At 44.5% G+C, this 22074-nt stretch overlaps 1 protein-coding gene across 1 annotated transcript in view; it reads left to right on the forward strand.

The window, feature by feature from the left end:
- The window catches only part of abcc4 (ATP binding cassette subfamily C member 4 (PEL blood group)), a 53619-nt gene that overhangs the window by 30051 nt on the left and 1494 nt on the right, over positions 1-22074 (forward strand). Inside the window, exons 14-30 of the mRNA XM_083634352.1 lie at positions 254-350; positions 3281-3463; positions 4756-4893; positions 8718-8755; positions 8890-8993; positions 9109-9255; positions 9691-9770; positions 11639-11789; positions 12734-12853; positions 13011-13121; positions 13805-13905; positions 15142-15333; positions 15428-15583; positions 18636-18725; positions 18969-19141; positions 20256-20361; positions 21676-21810. Coding sequence (XP_083490478.1) covers positions 254-350; positions 3281-3463; positions 4756-4893; positions 8718-8755; positions 8890-8993; positions 9109-9255; positions 9691-9770; positions 11639-11789; positions 12734-12853; positions 13011-13121; positions 13805-13905; positions 15142-15333; positions 15428-15583; positions 18636-18725; positions 18969-19141; positions 20256-20361; positions 21676-21810 — 2122 coding nt within the window. The remainder of the gene's footprint in view (positions 1-253; positions 351-3280; positions 3464-4755; positions 4894-8717; positions 8756-8889; positions 8994-9108; positions 9256-9690; positions 9771-11638; positions 11790-12733; positions 12854-13010; positions 13122-13804; positions 13906-15141; positions 15334-15427; positions 15584-18635; positions 18726-18968; positions 19142-20255; positions 20362-21675; positions 21811-22074) is intronic.

Raw genomic sequence — 22074 nt, forward strand, 5'->3', positions numbered from 1 at the left:
TCAGGCAGACAATGGAAATACGGTCTTAATCTTGCTCTTACATAATACACTTCCACACCTCTATGCAATAGTAGTGATTAGGTTTTGGTATTTAGGATTTACTTTCTGATTTACTTTACACATTTTAACGTAGATATTTAATGTAAACGTACAAGGGATCGGCTGCTCTGGCACAGAGATGCACTGGGTAATCTCTGGGTTTGTGTTGTTGCTGAAACTTGGCCTGATGGTTTGTGGCATGTGTTTGTGTCAGGTGCATCTGCGGCCTGCTGAAGAACAAGCCTCGCATCCTGGTCACCCACCAGCTGCAGTACCTGAAGGCAGCCGACCAGATTCTGGTCCTGAAGGAGGTTGGTGTGCCTAAGCCTGATATCAGAAGGAATTTGTCCATTTTTGTTTTATTCCATAAATGGATTTAGTGGTACCCAAAAGTATAAGTGTGAAGTGTGTGTGTGCGTGTGCGTGTGTGTGTGTGCGTGTGTGTGTGTGTGTGTGTGTGTGTGTGTGTGTGTGTGTGTGTGTGTGTGTGTGTGTGTGTGTGTGTGCGTGCGGGGGGTGGGGGGCTGGTAGGGCAGGTCTAGGGGGGGTTGAAATTGAATGAGTGCTGCGTAGGCGTGGTTTCGCCGGAACCGCGGTGGGTTCCATAATAACGCCCCAGAGAGAGAGAGATCTGCAGCATGCAGTAACGTAGTGTATCAATCAGCATAAGGTCTGGCATTAAGACTACTGTTGTGTTAACATAATGTTTCATACATACACAAAAATATAAATGCAACACTTTTGCTCGCGTTTGTCATGAGTTGAAATAAAAGATAAATGATAAAAATAAAAGAAGAAGACATTCCCTATGAAAGGCTTATTTCTCTCAAATGTGTTCATGAATGTGTTTAAATGCGTGTTGGTGAGCACTACTCCTTTGCCAACAATCCATCCACCTGACAGGTGTGCTTGTGCCATATCAAGATGCTGATTAAACTGCATGATTATTATTGCTCAGGTGTGCTCTTGGACTGCTCACAATAAAAGGCCACTCTAACATGTGCATGTTGATCACACAACACAATGACACAGATGTCACAGCAGTGTGGGACATTTAAAACATCTTTTTTTCCCCCACGGTCAAAAAATGGGGGCATTTACAAAATTTTGGGGGCACTTAAAAAAAGTACTTACTGCATAAAGTTACTAAGGCGTAGTGTGGATAACAGCGCGCAGTTTTGTGTGAGTGTGTTTTCTTCATCTTCTTCTGGCAACCAGCTTGCAGGTGTTGAGTGTGTGTTAGAGATGGAAAATAAATGAATTGAATGAAAAGAAAATGATAGAAATCACGGGGCAATTTTTGCCCCCTGCATCATGGTTTTTTTAGTTATTAAATTAATTCCCACACTGCTGTCGCAGGTTTTGAGGGAGCGTGCAATTGGCATGCTGACTGCAGGAATGTCCACCAATTGAATGTTCATTTCACGACCATAAGCTGTCTCCCATGTGTTATGCTGCCCTTCCAATGGAATTCTTGAGCTTGTGGTTACAACATGCTTATGACCTGGTTACAACATGGAAAGAGGTGCACACCATATGGTGAACTCTTCTCGTGAACACACTAAACGCTGGCCCATTTGAAGGCAGCATTATTGTGAGCAGCCCATGGGACACCTGTGCAATCGTCATGCTGTTTAATAGTTGCTGTCACGTATTCTGATTATTATTGTTTATTTATTTTTTTTAATTTTTCGTTTTCTTTTCTTCTTCTTTTTTCACTTATAAATATATATATTTTGTAACATTGATACCACTTGTGTATATTACTATTTCTTTTTTGAAAGTCCGAAATAAAGCTTTCATTCATTCATTCATTCATTCATTCATTCATTCATTCATTCATTCATTCATTCATTCATTCATTCATCATATATGCCATCATATATACCTCTGACTAGCCTGGGTAAAGCCAGCCTCCACGTGACCTCTATGTGCTATCAGTCACAAAGACTTACGCTACAGGCATAGCCTGTGACGTCACATAGAAGGCTGGGTTTACCCAGGCTAACCTCTGACACCCGTCAGGTGGAGGCTGGGTTTACCCAGGCTAACCTCTGACACCCGTCAGGTGGAGGCTGGGTTTACCCAGGCTAACCTCTGACACCCGTCAGGTGGAGGCTGGGTTTACCCAGGCTAACCTCTGACACCCGTCAGGTGGAGGCTGGGTTTACCCAGGCTAACCTCTGACACCCGTCAGGTGGAGGCTGGGTTTACCCAGGCTAACCTCTGACACCCGTCAGGTGGAGGCTGGGTTTACCCAGGCTAACCTCTGACACCCGTCAGGTGGAGGCTGGGTTTACCCAGGCTAACCTCTGACACCCCCGTCAGGTGGAGGCTGGGTTTACCCAGGCTAACCTCTGACACCCGTCAGGTGGAGGCTGGGTTTACCCAGGCTAACCTCTGACACCCGTCAGGTGGAGGCTGGGTTTACCCAGGCTAACCTCTGACACCCGTCAGGTGGAGGCTGGGTTTACCCAGGCTAACCTCTGACACCCGTCAGGTGGAGGCTGGGTTTACCCAGGCTAACCTCTGACACCTGTCAGGTGGAGGCTGGGTTTACCCAGGCTAACCTCTGACACCTGTCAGGTGGAGGCTGGGTTTACCCAGGCTAACCTCTGACACCCGTCAGGTGGATGGACTATCCTGCCAAAGGAGAAGTGCTCACTAACACGGATGAACACAGTGTGAACAAAATGAGAGAGAAATAAATTGGGGCGGCTGTAGCTCAGGAGGTAGAGCGTTCACTAATCGCTTTGGATAAAAGAGGTCGGTGGTTCGATTCCCAGCTCCTCCAGTCTGCATGTCGAAGTGTCCTTGGGCAAGACACTGAACCCCAAATTGCTCCCGTTGGTGTGCCAGCACCCTGCGTGGTAGCCTGCCGCCATCGGTGTGTGAATGGGTGAATGTACCTACTGACTGTAAAGCGCTTTGGATAAAAGCGCTATATAAATGCAGGCCATTTACCATTTACCAAATAAGCCAATAAGTGTGCATGGAAAAAGTCTCAAATCTTGTATTTAAACCCCTGAAAAATGGGAGCAACAAACAAGTGTTGCATTTATATTTTTGTTCCGTGTATTTCTAAACCATAAACATATCTCAAAATCTTGTGCATACATGGTCAGATAGCATTTAGTGTTTGTTCTTGCTCAGATAGCGTTTACTATTTGTGCTATGTAAACACAAACGCAGATGTGCAGGGTAATTTAAGTGTGTGTGTGTGTGTGTGTGTGTGTGTCAGGGTCACATGGTGGCACGGGGGACCTACACTGAGCTCCAGCGCTCTGGAGTGGACTTTACATCCCTGCTGCAGGAGGAGGAGGAGGACGATATCGCCACTCGGACTCGAACTCTGTCCCTGAACTCTGTGCTGTCCCGCTCCACCTCTGTGCACTCGGCCAAAGACGAAGGCGACCAGCTGCCGGTGTGTACAGCATCCTCTGCCTCTCTGCCCCTCAGACTGCATGGGTACATCCCATCTACACTATAATGCCAGCAGCGTCTGTCTCTCTCTCTGTCTCTCTCTCTCTCTCTGTCTGTCTCTCTCTCTGTGTCTCTGTCTCTCTCTCTCTGTCCTTCACGTATCTCGAGAGAAATGAGACCCCCTTTTCCTCGGAATTCTCACGTGAAGCGACGTCTGATTGGATCACAGCAAAAGAAAAAGAAAAATCCCCACAGCTAAAACGGGATGTGGATGAACTCAACGTAATTTAAAGCAGGACTAAACCCCCCAGATGTCTTGCAAAACTGTATTCTACTTGATTTGAAAACTCTGCAGGCAAGATGGCCGCCTATACTCCCTCCTTTAGCTGGCAGAATTCCTCCCCCATAAAGTAACATATCTTGGCCAATAAGTATGTAACATACAAAATAAAACAACCCGTAATATCTTAATTTGATGTAGAATGCAGAGGACATGTAACTGTTTAGTTAAACTTGCATTCCAGGAATATTGTGCTCTAAAGATAACGTTAGTGGCTCGAGACTGTTTCGTCCTGAAACCCACTCGCTTTGCGCCAGAACACAATTCGGGGGTGGTTTTGGCGTAACCTATTTGGGATTCGAAATAACGCATCCGAGATAGAAAACGTTATGAATATAGCCACGTTATATATATATATATATATATATGGAAACAGTGTTACTCGAAATGGTTAAAAGTTATATCAATTTGGTAATTCAGTGGCGTTTTACTGCCATATAACATAACTAATAACTAGCGGCTAATATTAGCCACAGTAGGCATTACCCATGGATGCATTGGTCTTAATGGGCCCGCGCCGCGTGAACTACAGTAATAATCAATGGGGAAAAAAACTATTTTTCGCATTAGTGGGGCGCATGCTAAACCCACCATGACGTCATGATGTACCAAATATCCCATTAATTTGAGGGTACAAAAAAAAAGCAGTGTTCAACCCATAGAGGGAACTTATGCTGCTGAAAATGATACAAATGGTACAATGGTAACAGTTTGGTCTCAAATGTGTAACTTTTGACCAGAATTCTTCACACACCACCCCCAAAGTCATATATTGGTTAAAAGCTGAAAAAAGTGTTTTGGGGTTTAGTCCTGCTTTAATATGCTTTAGTCTCATATGACGGGCACTTAGCACTTGTGCTTGTTTCTCGGTGGTTTTATTTTGTGGTCAATGAAAGCTGTGCGCAGTGATCACAGTGCCGGTTCTGAACTCACCCTGGTTCTGCTCCATCCAGGCCGAGCCGGTGCAGGCGGTCGTGGAAGAGAGTCGAGTGGAGGGGACCATCAGGCCGAGCCTGTACATCAAGTACCTGCGAGCCGGAGCCAGCGTTCTGATGCTGCTCGTTGTGATATTGGTGAACATACTGGCTCAGGTAAGTTTCGCCAATCACTACCACTGGCAGTCCCAATATCTGCCTGGTCTTATGGGTAATGCACAGTACTGCAGCGCAAGGTTAAGTAAAGGGATATGTTAAGTAAAGGGATATGGTGTTGGTTTAACCAGTGGTTCCCAAAGTGGGGTTTGGGGGGCTTCGGGGGTCCTTGAGGGAGTTTAAAGGGTCCCCAGCAGAATGAGGAATAGTTTTATTATTATTATTATTTTACCTGCTGCATTTGACCAGAATGTATAAGGATAGTTATTTGATCACTGTCCTCTCCCCACCTACACTATACACTACTATACTATACTATACTATACACTATACACTAAAATCACTGCATGCCTTGAGTCTCGATCCCTGAAGCCTAAGGATCAAGTCAAAAATCTTGGAGTTATTATTGATTCCGATTTTAACTTTAACTCCCACATTAAGTCAATTAGAAAATCTGCTTTTTATCATCTTAAAAATATAGCAAGAATTAGGGGATACATGTCCAGACAGGATCTAGAAAAACTAATTCACGCCTTCATTTATAGTAGGTTAGACTACTGCAATAGCCTTTTTTCTGGTCTCTCCAAAAAAGAACTTAGGCAACTTCAACTCATTCAGAATGCTGCTGCTAGAGTACTAACGAAGACTAAGAAAGCTGATCATATCACTCCAGTTTTTAAGTCCTTACATTGATTGCCAGTGTGTCAGAGAATAGATTTTAAAATACTGTTATTAGTCTATAAATCACTTAATGGCCTAGGCCCAAAATACATAGCTGAATTGCTCCCACGCTACGAACCGTCTAGAACTCTTAGGTCAACAGGGTCCAGCTTATTAACTGTCCCTAGGATCAAATCAAATCACGGGAAGGCTGCATTTACCCACTATGCTTCTGCTAGCTGGAACAAATTGCCTGAAGACCTCAGATCTGCCCCAACCTTACTTACTTTTAAAAATAGACTAAAGACTTTTATGTTTACCGTCGCTTTTAACTGCTGACAGCTACTATGCAAACCCAATGAGTCCTCTATAAGTTTGAGCTCTTTCTGCAACTGCTGCGCCTGCTGCCTATTGCACTTTTTTATACTCTTTTTTTTTTAAAGTTTTGTTGTGATGCTTTTAAATGTCCATTTTATTTCTTCTTTTCGTTTATTTTCCTGTAATACACTTTTTATACTCTTTTTTAAAGTTTTGTTGTGATGCTTTTAAATGTCCGTTTTACTCTCTTCCTTTCTTTTCTTTTCCTGTCAACCATTTTATGTGAAGCACTTTGAATTGCCTCTGTGTATGAAATGTGCTATACAAATAAACTTGACTTGACTTGACTACTATACACCTACACTATACAGGTACGCAATTCATTACTAAATCTTGACTAAATGCAAAAGTCTTTACTGAGAGATATTTGAGACTACTTGGGGGTCATGGCCATGAAACAGTCAGGGAGCCCCTGAGTTAAACAGTTTGCATGAAACTCCAAAAAGTAGTGTGTGGCTGAAACGGAATGTTTATAGCCATGTGCATTATTATGGTGCAGTATGTGATCGTGCTACAGCTGGTTCACACCAAAAGCATCTCGAAGCAGCGCTGAAGGAGCGCTTCACGGAAGCTTTGAGCAGGAGCCTTACCATTCACACCAGAAGCACTCTGTTTTGCTCCACGCCTCGCTCTGTTTTGCCCGGCGCTGCCCTGTCCCCTGCTCGCAACTTGCATTGACTTCATGACCGGCTGCTCCTTGAAAAATAGTTTGTGGCGTGACAGAGAAGACAGAAATGTGCCTGGAGCCCTGCTGGACTTGAGCCAGGACTCTCAGCCTGCACAACATTTCATTCTTATTTATTTGTGTAGGGACAGATTAGAGCCCGACCAATACTGGATTTTTTAATACCGATTTTAGGGTGTAAAAAAAAATCAGATATCGATATATCGGTCAATATTCTCATATTATATACAGTATACACATTATATTACACAATGTTTGCAATCATCCCTCAAATATCAAACACTTGACAAAGATTTGACTTGACATGACTTGAGATATGTAATGTAGGCAGGATATTTTACAGCTTATCAATAAACTTTATTGTCCAAAATGACATCAATGCAATGAAACAGTAAACTGAACTGGGAATTTAATAATTATAAATAACTAGAAATACAAAAACACAAATAGAACAAATATAAAATATAACTTGAGTTAAGAAAAAAGATCAAATATACACAACATGCTGTCTATAACTTAAAAAATACAAAATAAAAAAAGACCTGCAATATCGGCCAACATATCGGCCGATACGGATATATCGGTTAACTTAACGGCCAATATTGTCCAATAATATCGGTGGACCGATATATCGGTCGGGCTCTAGGACAGATACTCTTTCGCAACGTTTCCCAAAACATCTGAGGACATGTATCACAGCATTTATAGCCCAAGGCTAATTTGCAATGCCCGTCCCTAGATGTTATTAAGAGCACATGTTAAAAGCAAAGTACAGTAAGATACTGTACAATAAAATAAATACAATAAACATAACAATGATGTCATAGACACATACAATTGGTTAATCAAATAGTCAGTCCATCATAAAACAATATAACACAGTCATACATGGGAGCACTGGTAATGACTCGTCAGGAACTGCTTTAGCATGGTTTTGAAATGCTCCCCGCTATGTTCCTGTTTAATGTGGGTGGGCAGTGAGTTCTACATTTTGACCCCCTGAGGGCTGTATGCTCTAGGGCAGTGGTTCTCAACTGGTGTAGCCTCAGGACCCACTATTTTCCTTGTCATGAAGTCGCGACCCAAATTTCGGATTTTTTTTTAAACCACTCAAATTTATTGCACAAAAAATGGCGCATTAATTTAATACACAATACCTTCATGCACTGTTATAAACCTCAAATGAACAAAAAAGTGCAACAGAAGTGCAACTAGGGCTAAAAACCAATTGAAATAAGGCAGACTTGAATTACAGGCCTATATGTTTTTAAATTTAAACAAGTCAAACTGGTCATGCTCAGAAAGTCTTATTTGAACTGTATGAAATATGAAATAAAAGGTAGACTTATCTTGAATTACATGCCTATATGTTTTTAAACAAGTTAATAATAATAATAATAATAATAATAATAATAATAAAACAAGTTAACCTGGTCATGCTAATCCAGTTTCAATAATAATAATAATTTCAAAAATTGAACTACGGTAATATGAAATAAAAAGGAATCACAGGCAGGCTATATGCTTTTTAGTTAAACTGGTCATAACTTTTAATTAAACTGGGGCCATGCTAATCCAGTTTCAATCATCTGAATTGAACTAAAATTAAATATGAAATGAAAAGGCAGACTTCTCTTGAATTACAGGCAGAGCATATGCTTCAGCTTGTTAAACAAGTAAAACTGGTCAGGCTAATCCAGTTTCAATAATCTGAATTTAACTCAAATGAAAAAAATATATATATATATATATTTTTTTTGGCCAATGTCCGCCACCCAATCAAAACGGCCCCGCGACCCACCTTTGGGTCGCGACCCACCAGTTGAGAAACGCTGCTCTAGGGCCGGTCCTCCAGTGCGGCACTTTGCATTTCCCTGCGACAGCCCCCTCTGGTGGCTGTGCCCGAAGCCCCCAGAGGTTTTACCATGTCGCAGTGGACCCTTTATGGAGTTTGTAATTATCATTTTGTAATCACTGACTCACTGTAAAATGGGATTACAAGGAGTGCCAATGTTTCATTGATGTTTCAGAAGTTTAAAGACGTGCAATGTTACGCATGAAGGGATTGCATACACTAACATGCCTGTTTCTTTGTACGTAGGCATCATATATTGTTCAGGACTGGTGGCTGGCTTACTGGTAAGAATGAAATCAAGTTTTACACATTCACTTTAATCTCCTGTATTATTATGATGTTGTGCACAGATCGCCACATTTGCATTGATAAACTACTTTTTTTTTTTAAATACTAACATATTGATCATCGTCATCAGGGCTGGAGAGCAAGAGAAGCTCAGTGGGAACAGCACCATCATCCAAGATGGCCGCAACGTCACCAAAGTGCTGGATCTAGATTTCTACCTGGGCATTTATGCAGGTAATTTGAAAACAGATGTTGACATTATCTACTCTGTAACTGTTAACATGCCAACTGTATATCTGTGATTTGAATAGCATACAGGAGAATATTGTGCTGGTTGTTGTTTTTACAGGTTTGACTGCAGCCACCATGCTTTTTGGCTTTGCTAGGAACTTTCTGCTGTTCAACGTGCTGGTGAGAAGTGCACAGGCTCTCCACAACCGCATGTTCAACTCCATACTCCGCACACCTGTACGCTTCTTTGACGTCAACCCAATCGGTAAGCATCGGCTAAAGTACAAAGCACCAGCGGTGTTGTGAAACGCCATGTCGAGAGCGACTTCGGTCTTTCTTGGTTCACTAAATACTTGCAAGCAATAACCAAAGCGTTGCTCTCCTCTGATGATGAGTCATTCTCAGGGTTAGCACACCTCAAATTTAAGGACTTTTCAAGGACTTTCCAGGTTAATTACTGTTACAACACTGATTAATCCTACTATTATAATAAGGCGGCGATCCGCTGCGCACATTTGCCCAACCGTGCATGCGCGAAGCGGGAGAGTGCGTCTGCGACGTCGACATGCTTGAATGTGTTGTTTCAAAAAAAGAACTTCAATTTGTATTCTACTTCTTTGAAGTAATCACACAAATCTAGGATGAAGCGAAACTTTCTTTCCGAATTTGACCCCCGTGTCTCTCTCGTGTTGTGCGCCAGGAAGAGTTTTAAACAGGTTTTCGAAGGACATCGGCCAGCTGGACTCCAACATGCCGTGGACCTTTGTGGACTTCATTCAGGTGAGGGACAGAGCTCACACTGCTGGGACACACACAAACACCCTGACAGGTGAGGGACAGAGCTCACACTGCTGGGACACACACAAACACCCTGACGTCTTTGGAGTAAACTCCAGGACACTCACCACATTCATGTCCCAGGGTCTCATTTCTCCCTAATCTCCAATATATTTTGATCAAAATCAGAAAATCTGCTCATATTACTACTAAAAAAGCTTGCGCCGTTCGGCCCTCAGCAAAACCTGGTAGCGAGGACATTTTTTGTGGCCCTCTCTATCATCAAAGTTGCCCATCCATGGGTTACGGCATGACAATATTTGTTCGGCCCCTGGCAACAATCTGGGTTTCTCATGTGGCCCCCCATGAAAAATAGTTGCCCACCCCTGCACTAGACGATTCGGCCAGACTGCCAGACCACACACCAGCCGTTTGAAGTACCGACTCACAGCGATTCCAGCAACTACTAGACTGTTAGGCTGTTTATATCCCACAAAACCGCAATTTTTTCCCACAGACAACAGCAGATGGCTCTCCAAACATGCACCGAGCGGCCCGGCCACTTCAAGCAGGCGGACACCCTCGCAAAATGAGCTAAAACAACGTCCTGTCTGAGAGCTCATATTACAACATATCCACTCCCTTGAAGCAAACAAACCGCTCGGCACATGTTTGGAGAGCCATCCGCCGTTGTCTGCGGAAAAAAACTGCGGTCCACCCTGTTTTAAGCTGCTGTGAGGATGCTGGGGAGAGAGGAGCTACATGGCTCTGCTGTTGCCACAACTTGTTTGTTGTGAGCGCTGCATTAACATCCGGGTATGACACGTCGACGCGTCCCGGTCTGCTCGCTCTCATTGGCTATTGCGGGTTCCGTCCGGAGACAGCCATCGTAAATATCAAACATGTTTGATATGCCCGATTCGAGATCGGGCAGGCTCCGATTCAATCGGGAGCATTGCAATAATCTTATTGACACCACACACTTGACAATTATTTGGACAAATAATCGGTTGAGACGAGCCTCGAATCGGGCCACGCCCCCCCCCCCCCCCCCTTCCCCCCCACTCCACCCTCTGCCGATCTGGGGAGAGCCGAAACTGGCTCCATGCTTCCTCCGAGACATGGGCAGTTAGCCAGCCGCTTCTTTTCACCTGACAGAGGAAGCTTCACCGGTAGGACATAGCACGTGGGAGGTTCACGCTATTCCAACCAGTTTCCCTCCCTCTGAACAGGCGCCCTTAACGACCAGAGGAGGAACCACATTAGCAACCAGGATATTGCATGTTTTTGGCAAATTGTCATGGCAAATTGTTTACAAAAGATGGACAATAAAGCTGATTTTCAAAGTACCTTGAGGATTTTTCAAGTTGTGAATTAAGTCAAATTTCTCTCTTGATTACAAAGGTGGAAAATACAACTGTTTTTAACGGGGTGTTTACTGATTAAATGTTTAAGCTCCCCACAAATGCAGATGTTTTTTTAAATATATATAACCAATTGCAAATTATTACAATTACCAAACAGATAAAAAGTAGATTATTATATTGAAATGTTATTTTAGATTTAGAATGTTAATTTTCTATAAAACACAATACATTTTAATGTAATTCCACAACGTTTATTTTTGGCCCTCGGCCCTCCACCCAGATTGAGTTTTGGCCCTTCGTGGGAAAGAATTTGGGCACCCCTGCTCTAATGTGTAGGCAGCATAACAAAATCAACCACCCGAGGCAAAATGATCAGTTCTCAGGCAAAACAGCACAAAAATGAACCCTGTCTATTCAGTTCTGTTGAGAGGGCCAAGATGAACATTTTAGAAAGACAGCCAGTTGAAATGCCGTAACAATTGTTCTTTTGTTTTCCCTGAGCAGGTGTTCCTGTCGATTCTCGGGGTGATCGCTGTGGCCACGTCTGTGATCCCCTGGATCCTCATCCCCCTGCTCCCCCTGCTCCTCGTCTTCATCTTTCTCCGTCGCTACTTCCTGGCGACCTCCAGAGACATCAAACGCCTGGAGTCCACGAGTGAGTGTGTGCATGCTTTCAGATACATGTGGAGATCTCTTTTTTTAAGCCGTTAAAAGATAAAAGGCTCTGTAAATTTGGAAGACAATAATAAAACTGTTCAGATACATTACATTACGTCATTTGGCAGACGCTTTTATCCAAAGCGACTTACAATAACACATTTTTGTCAGCAATAGAGCAATCTACTATGGAGCACAGTCTATGATAACTACAACTTCTGAAGGAACAGTGGTACAAGTTTAGGTTAGTGGTACAAGTTTGGGTTAGTTTTTTTTTTTTTTTTTTTTGATGAACGATAAAAGACTATATAGGGATGTTAATGACCCACAATCGATTAATCGCGGTTAAGAATTTGATCGATCAAACATAAGAATTATTAACCGATGAATCGACAATGTACTAGGCTATGTACTATTTTCTCTTTTTTTTGTGCTAAAAAAATTTAACACCACAAGGTCGAATTTTAACTTTCAACGCTTATACAGAGGAAGAAGAAAGCCAAGCAAACAGGCAAAAAGTCCATTGTGAGAGAATTACACCCAAAAAGACAACAGTATTGATTGATTGATTGATTGATTGAATTTATTTGACAAATTAAAAAATACAATAAACCAACAAGCATACAGTATAAAATAATTAATCACGATATCACAATAAATCAGACTTATTTCCATTGTACACAGCATGCCTACAAGCACAATGACATGCATTAACTTGTTGAGTAGGCCTAAAGACAGGTGTAAAAACCCACATGTTGTATTTTATTTATTTTTTAAGTCAAAAGCTGTTTTTATATCATGATTAATCGATTAATTGATTGTTAACATGACCAATTAATCGATTAGGGAAATAGAATAAAATTTGCATCCCAGCTATATGGCCATCAAAAAGATGGGAAGCTTTTCAACATGTTTCCCCCTCCTGTGTCCCCTCTCCTGCAGCTCGGAGTCCAGTCTTCTCCCACCTGTCTTCGTCTCTTCAGGGCCTGTGGACCATCCGAGCCTTCAGAGCAGAGGAACGCTTCCAGAAAACCTTCGACGCCCATCAGGACCTGCACTCAGGTTCTGCTCAGTTTCAGTTGCTGTACCTTTCAGTCCATTACTTAGGTTGGACATGTGTCATTTAGAAAACACCTGGGGGAAAGAAAGATGATGTTTCTGTGGTACTACCAATAGTTTTGGTGACATGTTCCCCCTGCCCCCCCCCCCCTCCCTATAGAGGCCTGGTTCCTGTTCCTGACCACCTCTCGCTGGTTCGCTGTCCGCCTCGATGGCATGTGCTCCATCTTCGTTACCATCACCGCCTTTGGCTGCCTGCTGCTCAGAGACCGTAAGGACCCTTTTTCTATGCTTTTTTTTTTTTAATACTATAGGTTCACCCAGAAATGAAAATGCAGTCATTATATACTCGTTATCTGGAAGGACGGGTGGAGACCGTGGAGAAACTGTACGGGTTGAGAGTGCGATCCAAAAGTTTAAATGGCGATGCTGCTGCTGCTGCTTTCCTGGGTAACAAAAAAAAGTTTTGACGTAAAAAAAAAGGTATTGGATTATGCTAGTTGAGCAGTATGGAGGCGCTTTTTTTTCTGTTGTGTTTTACATTTGAAAGTTGGTCACCATCCACTTCAATTGTTTAGGAGAATTCTGCAACTGTGTTTTGCTGTGAAATTCCACAAAAGCTTTTTTGGACGAAAAAACTTTGCCCGCCCTTCCATCGGCATGGGGGTGAGTAGACTCGATGACTGAATTTTCATTTTTGGGTGAACCTATCCTTTAAAAACAGCGGCTTTGTTCAGTCATATGGAATCATCAAGAGCAACCATCAAGTTTTGATGGTAATCAATAACTGTAAGCAAATGCCTCCTGCCACCAAATAACTATTTATATTCTTTCTTTCTTTCTTTCTTTCTTTTCTTGTGGATAATAATTTGGGGAGCGCTGTTGAATTCTTGTTGAACTGGTATGTCTAGCACAGTAAAGTAGCACTTACACACTTCTTGTTGGTCCTGTTAGAGCTGGATGCTGGAGCCGTGGGTCTGGCGCTGTCCTACTCCATCGCACTGATGGGCATGTTCCAGTGGGGCGTTAGGCAGAGCGCAGAGGTGGAGAACATGGTGAGATCTTCATATCATCTCAGATCTTCATGAAGGACCTGCGTCATATGATCGTTTTAGGAGTTGTGCCATTCATTTAGGTGATTGGGCCTTTGTCATCCTGGGCCCAGTTGCACAAAGCACCTTAGGTTAAGATTTCCCTTAGGGTCAGAGTTAAAGTCCCTGGAAACCAGAAATATTTCTTTATTATTTAGCATTTTGAGTTCATCACATCACAGGACCCTATGTTAATAAGCCACCAGCCAAATTTGAACGATGATAAACGTTGCAAAGTATATAAATTTAGGTTTGACAGTCGTGGCAAAACTCATGAGAAAATCATTATTTTTTAGAGTGTATTTCTCCCGCGGACTGTGTGGGCGTGTCCCATCTGCAGCAGGTTTTCCGAGAGAGAGAGAGCGCGAGACAGAGGGGGGGGGAGGGAAACGGAGAAAGAGATCGAGTTACACAGCACTCGTGCTGTGTACACAGCACGAGTGTGTGTGTGTGTGTGTGTGTGTGTGTGTGTGTGTGTGTGTGTGTGTGTGAGAGAGAGAGTAACCTGCGTCACCAGCCTGTGTGTCTCTCGCTCTCTCTCACTAGTCCCGAGAGAGAGAGAGAGAGAGAGAGAGAGAGAGAGAGAGCACGACGGCACACAGAGTGGGAGGGAGACGGACAGCGAGGGAGCGCTGTCACTGGGGGCAAAGAAGGACAAAAGGAGGGTGGGTGCGGATTGCGCGCGTGTACAAAGGTTATATAGAGCTTATGACGTCATAAGCTCCTGCGTTTTAGCACCTCGCGCACTGCTGTCTTCAATGAGGAAGTACTTTGTAGAATCTTGTAGAAAAGTGGCGATTTTAAGGCTTTGGGTTGAAAGTAATGTATAATAATTTCTGGGACACATAATTACTAACATAAGACCCTAAATAACATAGTTAGAACGTTTTTGTGGATTTTGGTTTCCAGGGACTTTAAGGTGTCCATAAAATAGAATCGGCTGCACAAAACACCCTTAAATCTTGTGCTTATGTTTTCCTTAAAATGTTTAACCTTATGGAGAAGGTTTATGGGTATTTTGCTCAACCGATTCTATTTTAGGCACTGTCTTCTTACAGTAAACTTCAACTATGAATGTTGCTCATGATCTTCCTGGTTGCTTGCTTGGATGTGAAGCTAAACTAGTATGAAGATTGTGATCATGGGAGGCTGCGTAAGCCTCTATAAAAGAAGCCATGCTGCATTTTCTTCTGTCTCCAGATGACCTCAGTGGAGAGAGTGGTGGAGTACACGGAGTTGGAGAGTGAAGCTCCCTGGGAAACCCAAACGCGCCCCCCTCCTGAATGGCCCAGCCAAGGCCTGGTGACCTTTGACAAGGTCAACTTCTCCTACAGTCCCGATGGGCCACTGGTCCTGCGCAACATGAAAGCCATGTTCCGACCCAAAGAGAAGGTGTGACATCTTGGTTTGCAGAGAGACACATCTCTGGTTTTCACAGATTTGACAGTAAAAAGTCACAGTTTCTCTGTGTTGCTGTGTTGCTCAGGTTGGCATTGTGGGCAGGACAGGTGCTGGGAAAAGCTCTCTGGTCTCAGCTCTCTTCCGCCTGGCAGAGCCACAGGGAAAGATCTACATCGATGGTGTGTTGACCTCAGAGATCGGCCTCCATGACCTGCGCGAGAAGATGTCCATCATTCCTCAGGTACTGAGGAGATCAGTGGTGCCTTGGCTTCTACAACTGCTGTATGTCTTAAGGAAAACACAAGGCAGTTAATTCAGTATTTGTGAAGACGGGCGTCTGGGTAGTTTACCTACCGGGTTCAATTCCTGGCAGTGGTACTTCCGGCTTGGTCAGATGTTCCTACAGACACAATTGGCCGTGTCTGCGGGTGGAAAGCTGGTGGGGTAATAGAAAAAATAGTTGGGACTAGGGGAATAGTGTGATCCTCCCACACGCTACGTCCTGCCAGTGAAACTCCTCCATGTCAGGGGAAAAGAAGCGGCTGGCGACTGCTCATATATCGGAGGAAGCATGTGCTAGTCTACGGCTCTCCCCAGATCGGCAGAGGGGGTGGAGCAACGACCGGGGCAGCAGGGGAAATTGGCCAAGTACAATTGGGGAGAAAATAGGACGAATCAGCGTGACGTCACAACCACCCAGAAATGCGGAAGCCTGCAGCAGTTAACTAGTATGAGTTGTGCCAAACAAACGTTAATATCTCAAAAACTATCACCATCACATTGCTTATATTTTGACATTCTGAGTGAGAGCAGAAGTAGCTCAAGAGTCGGATGTATAATATATGCATGTCGTGTTAAAGTTGTGTGAACTGTCGCAGTTTTTAAAATGAAGTTAATTTAGTAAACAGCACAGCTGGCTAGAGTGAGACACTCAAGGCTGGCTCCATAGGGTCCCATTGTAAAGTTACCCGTTTCCACGCAGTGACGCCGTTTGTTTACCAAAATGCTGATCGGCTGATCCCTCGTATAGGTGAAAAATCCAAAAAGACTTGATCTAAAAAATATATACATGTATATAGTTGTGAACATGATCAACTCTCCCACAGCATCACACTGGTAGAAGCAAAGCTTGTATCAGTGATCTGCAGCCTGGTGATGGTCTGTAGGGGAGGGGCCTGAATATGTAGACTCCAAAGGGGCCCTTTACACGAGGACAGTTTCTGGAAGAAACAACACAATAGCGTTTCCTTCACACCTTTTCCTTCACACCTTCTCCCTGTTTACATGAGCGCTGTTGAATTTTTTAAACGGCGTAATGTACATGCCAGGTCGCTAGGTGGCAGTGTGATCACCTTATTCTTTGCCCATACAAGGACGCTTCTGCATGACGTCATTTCGTAATCGTCTTTCCGGTTTTAAACACGGAAGTAGAGTACGCCTACCGCAGTCATTTAGACTTGCCAAAAAGCTGTTTTCAAGCTAAAAAAAAAAAAAAAAAAACTCTTTTAAAGTTTTAATATTTGTCGGGTGAGAACGTAACATATATGTGACCAGTTTATCAGAATAACGCCTATTGGAAATCTTTAACGAGCAGCGAGGACCGGGAGCGCTGACTGTGATCTGTCAAACCCTACTGTAGTTAGGCTACTGGCAGTGAGAAAACACTGTCGACGTGCTTTTGTAACTAACGTTAAATGCCGACTGGGTACAGCCATCGGCTCCTCGCAGCAGTAACGTTATGAACATGTAACTGAAGTTGGCCGCAGTGTAGCTTAATTCTGAATGTTGCCAAACTTCATTCATACTGACGTTTTATTTTGAAAATGGTTGCCAACTCGCGCACGGCTATGGCGTAATCGCGTGTGTCGCGTGTGCAGGCACGTCAGAGTTCCTGAAATGAGCCGTCTCAAGCGATTACATGGAGCCCTCAGCTGGGAGCTCCCCGGGAGCGTCACCAAGAATTTCACTCTGGAGGGTGGTTTCAAAATGTGTCGTTTCCTAAGCCCAAATTCGCTGTCGCCGTCTAAAATGGAGGCACTAACGATAAAATAATTCTCCGTCACCATAGGAAACCGTCCTTGTGTAAACTGCCCCAAAGAAACTGTTTATGTCTGAGCTTTACCACACAAAGGGGTTTTGTCCTGTGGTGCTGTTGTTAGTGCTGAAGCTAAATAAACACACGCACACGCACACACACACACACACACACACACACACACACACACACACACACACACACACACACTCAGAATATCATGCTGGGTCGTTCCACAACAATTAATCCTTAGAAGAGATTATGAGTTGGAGTGAGATCCTTTGTTGTTTCAGGCTACAAAGAACAGCCCAGGCTGTTCATTAATACAAAGCACGTCACTTGTGATAAGCTGCGGCCAACTTGGAGCTTTGAGAAGGTGTGGAGGTCAAGTTACATTTGATTCTTCTCACTCCGTGGCCTCAGTCAGGAAACTCAACTCCTACGGTGACTATATTCATTCATAGGCAGCACCAGGCCCCATAGACGAGGCACAGAGCTGACAAGACAAGTTCACAAACTAGGCTTTATCCGGCCGGCACGGTGGATCAGTGGTTAGCACTGTTGCCTGAGAGCAAGAATGTTGTGGGTTTGAACCCCGGTCCGTCCCAGCTCCTTTCTGTGTGGAGTTTGTTTGCATGTTCGTGTGGGTTTCCTCCCACCAGCAAAGATATACTATGTTAGGGTTAAGACTCCTGTCACTGCCCCTGACCAAGGCACTGGCAAAATAACTAGTTGGTCCCTGGGCACTGCACTGCGGCTGCCCACTGCTCCTAGTTCTAGGAACTAGTATAGGATAGGCTAAATGCAGAGGATACATTTCCCCGCAGTGATGATAAAGTATACAAATATAAAAAAATATAAACTAAAAAGGTAAAGGTCTAAAAACATCCAAGGAAAAAAAAACATTGAGTTTCCTATGTGCCTACATTCACCCATGATTCATGCACCGATGGCAGCAAGCTGCCACAGCCATCGGGAGCAATTTGGGGTTCAGTGTCTTGCCCAAGGGCACTTCGACATGCGGACTGGAGGAGCCGGGGATCGAACCGCCAACCTTCTGATTGGTGGACGACCTGCTCTACCTCCTGAGCCACAGCCGCCCCTATAGAGGCTTGGCATGTCTATACTATAGTCAGCTGTCACTTTGAAATCTGTATTCTTTTTAGAGTCGATTATTAATCGGCGGAGTAGTTGGTATAAATATCCACCTTTGGTAAACAGTCGTGTTAAACAGCTTCCTACTGACCTCTGTTCCCAGGACCCGGTGCTGTTTACCGGCACCATGAGGAAGAACCTGGACCCTTTCGACCAACACACTGATGAAAACCTGTGGAACGCTCTGGAAGAGGCCAGTAACTAGCCCGCACGCACGCACATACACACACCCGCACGCACACACGCGCGCACACACACAAACTTTTTTTTTCTCAGTGTGTACCAACACTTGGATACTAATCCATGTGGAAGAGTGTATCTTCTCACAAGGTGGACGTGCTCTGTGACATCACACACAGCACACATACACTCCCCAGGGGTTCTAAATGAATGTCATGTGTCTCCCCCCCCCCCCCCTTCCTCCTCCCCGGTGCAGGTGCAGCTGAAGTCTGTGGTGGAGGAGCTGCCCGGTAAGATGGAGACGGTTCTGGCCGAGTCGGGCTCCAACTTCAGCGTGGGCCAGAGGCAGCTGGTGTGTCTGGCCAGAGCCGTCCTGAGGAAGAACCGCATCCTCATCATCGACGAGGCCACGGCCAACGTGGACCCCAGGTACTGCACACACACCTCCACACTGGCCAGCCACTTGGTGCAGCTCAGTGGCAGTTAAAGGATGGCTTTTCCGATTATCAACCCTCTTTGAATCATTATAATGTCGTTAATATAAGAAGATGGGCAGTGTTTACCTTCGCTATATGTTTTCCACGGAGAAATGTCCTCCAAAATTGTCCGGCTTGCAGAAACTCCGCCCCCCGCCAGCTGCAAGTCATTAAGGCTCGTTAAGCCTCTATGTGATTCCTTCTCTGACCTTCGAATCCGCCCACTCCACCCTCCACCCAGTTGAGTTTTGTCTGCTTCTGGTCTGGCATCGAGAGACATGTAACAGCGATTTCCTAAGTTGAAAAAAAATAACTTGTCCAATGAGCGCTGGGGGGGACTAAGGATTAGCCAATCTGTGCCAATAAACAGCGCAATGGGCGGGACTAACCCTGTTGTCAGCGGCGTCGTTCCACCTAATAACAATGGTGACCGCAATAGATGCTGCTATCGAGGCTGTTTTAACTCGATTAAACGTACCGATTGCTTTGGTCTCTCTTTGGTCCAATCGCTTGGGGTGGAAGCAATGTCAGACTGAAGAAGGAAATGGAGTGTAACGAGTTGACAATTGAGTCTGATATCAGGCTATACGTTCTATTCAGTAACATTTGTTTTATCCCCATAAGTCCATTTTCTTGGCAGACATAAAAGCATAATGCAGCAATACTTAAGGCACAAACACACTGGAAACGGAAGCGGTGGTAAATTCAGCTCGAGCAGGAGCCTGGCCATTCACACCAGAAGCGCTCTGTTTTGCTCCGCGCCGGCCACAACTTGTACTGACTTCATGCCTGGCTGTCAAAAATAGACCAGACGTGGAAACTCCTGCGAGCTGCCCGCGCCGCACCGCAGCCAGTGTGACCGGTCTAATCTGGTAACAAGGGCGCCGAAATGAAACCGCTTGTACTTCCGGACGCTTCGCCTCACTCCCGCCTCACTTCCATTTCCTGTGTGTTTCTGCCGTTAGCCACGTCCACCTTCTGCCTGTAAAACTAGGACAGTCAAAGGATAAGACATTGCAAAATGTGTATTCCTGAATGTGTTGCTCTGTGTGCTCTGGCTCGTGCAGGACGGATGAGCTGATCCAGAAAACCATACGAGACAAGTTCAGGGAATGCACCGTGCTGACCATCGCTCACCGCCTCAACACCATCGTAGACAGCGACCGCATCCTGGTGAGTCCGTTAGTTAGTTTAGTTAGTTGTCCTTTATTTTCCACAATAAAGGACAACCCCCGCGCCCTGGTTTGTTTTAACTATAGGTTTGCTCTTAATTCATCTCTGATTTCACACCAGTCTCGTACATTGATCCGTGTTACTGCAAAGGATCCTACCATCTTCAATGACATTTTACTACTTAGTAAAATATGGTCAACGGTTGTGATAATAATGATAATAATTCATTTATTTTGTATAGCGCTTTTCACTGACCCAAAGACGCTGACAATATGAGTACACAGAAAACAAGACAACAACGAGCAACAGGTGATAGCCCACATGTCTGTCTCCCTCTCCATATTGAGAGAACTGAAGCTAGAGGAGTGTTGACCTACTTTTGCATCAGGGCTGCAATCCAGTTGCATGAAAGATTAGTAAGCTTTTATTAACACATTTTTGCTCAGCTAAGTTAGTAAGGGCAGGATTCAAAGTCCATATCTGTTATACCGGTGTTTCTCAACCACTGGACCATGTGTGGGCCACGAGCGTCCTCTAGTGAGCCGCAAAATATTTTCAGCTCAGAAAATTAGCGGTCTGTTTGACGAGGTCTCGTACACTACATTTCTGAGCTACAGCGACGGTATTGCCAGAAAATAGAAATCCAGACGAACACGTAGCTACCGAGCATGTTATGCTAGCATGTTATGCTAGCTCGCTGGCAAGCAAAGCCGTTTTCACACATGCGCTTTATACCGGGAAATGACCAGAAAGCGGTGTAATGCCTTCATGTGTGAAAGTTGTTTTCCGGTATAAGCGCGACCCCGTCATCCCGGACATTTCACCACTTTGGAGCTTGTCATAAGAGCGGTATGTCTGCTTCATGTGTGGGCGTGCCGATTCCCCCCCCTCCCCTCTCTGCTCGCTGTCTGGCCAGTCCTTCAGTCCTCCGCAGCAGCCCGACACACAGGACAGACACAGCGAAAATGGCAGCGGCTTGTTCTGAGAGTCTTGCAAGCCACCCAACGCTTGTAGAGAAAGCAAATGTACGAGGCGAAATGTGGAAGTATTTTGCTTACGTTGCTGACAGCGAAGGCATGCCCCTGGACACATCAAATGAAGCCAGTCTGTAAAAAGTGGTTCAACGCGACGCATCTTAGCTTAGATGTTGTGAATTATTGGAAATTAAGACATACACTATCTTAGAAAGAACAATGTTTTGATTTGGAAACAATATGGCCATTTTGATTCGTTAGCCAATGAAGTAGTGCACAAAGTCCGGTCTCACAACCAGACGGTTATCGCTGAATACGGTTTCTCTGATTTTGTGCCCAGGTTCTAGATGCAGGGCAAATCCATGCCTATGATGAACCCTACACTCTGCTTCAAGATCCAGATGGCATCTTTTACAAGATGGTGCAGCAGACAGGCAAGCAGGAGGCAGCATCTCTACTGGAAGCAGCTAAACGGGTAAGCAGACAGGCAAGCAGGAGGCAGCAGCTCTATTCACCTTATGTTCAGACCTTACAGTGGGCCAAATTCTTCCGGGTCCTGTTAACACTTCCGGCGGTCACGGCGCAAAATAAGAGAGTTGTTTTTGGAGCGGACGGGTGCAGGGGATAAAATAAAGAACGTAGCCTACTACTTTGAGCTCGGTACACAGCAAGCAAGCGAGTATCCACTGTTAGCCAGGTCAGATAACGTTATCGTCGACAATGATGAACACTTTCTTGT

The sequence above is a fragment of the Poromitra crassiceps genome (assembly GCF_964638095.1).
Source record: "Poromitra crassiceps genome assembly, chromosome: 3".
NCBI classification, from domain to species: Eukaryota; Metazoa; Chordata; class Actinopteri; order Beryciformes; family Melamphaidae; genus Poromitra; species Poromitra crassiceps.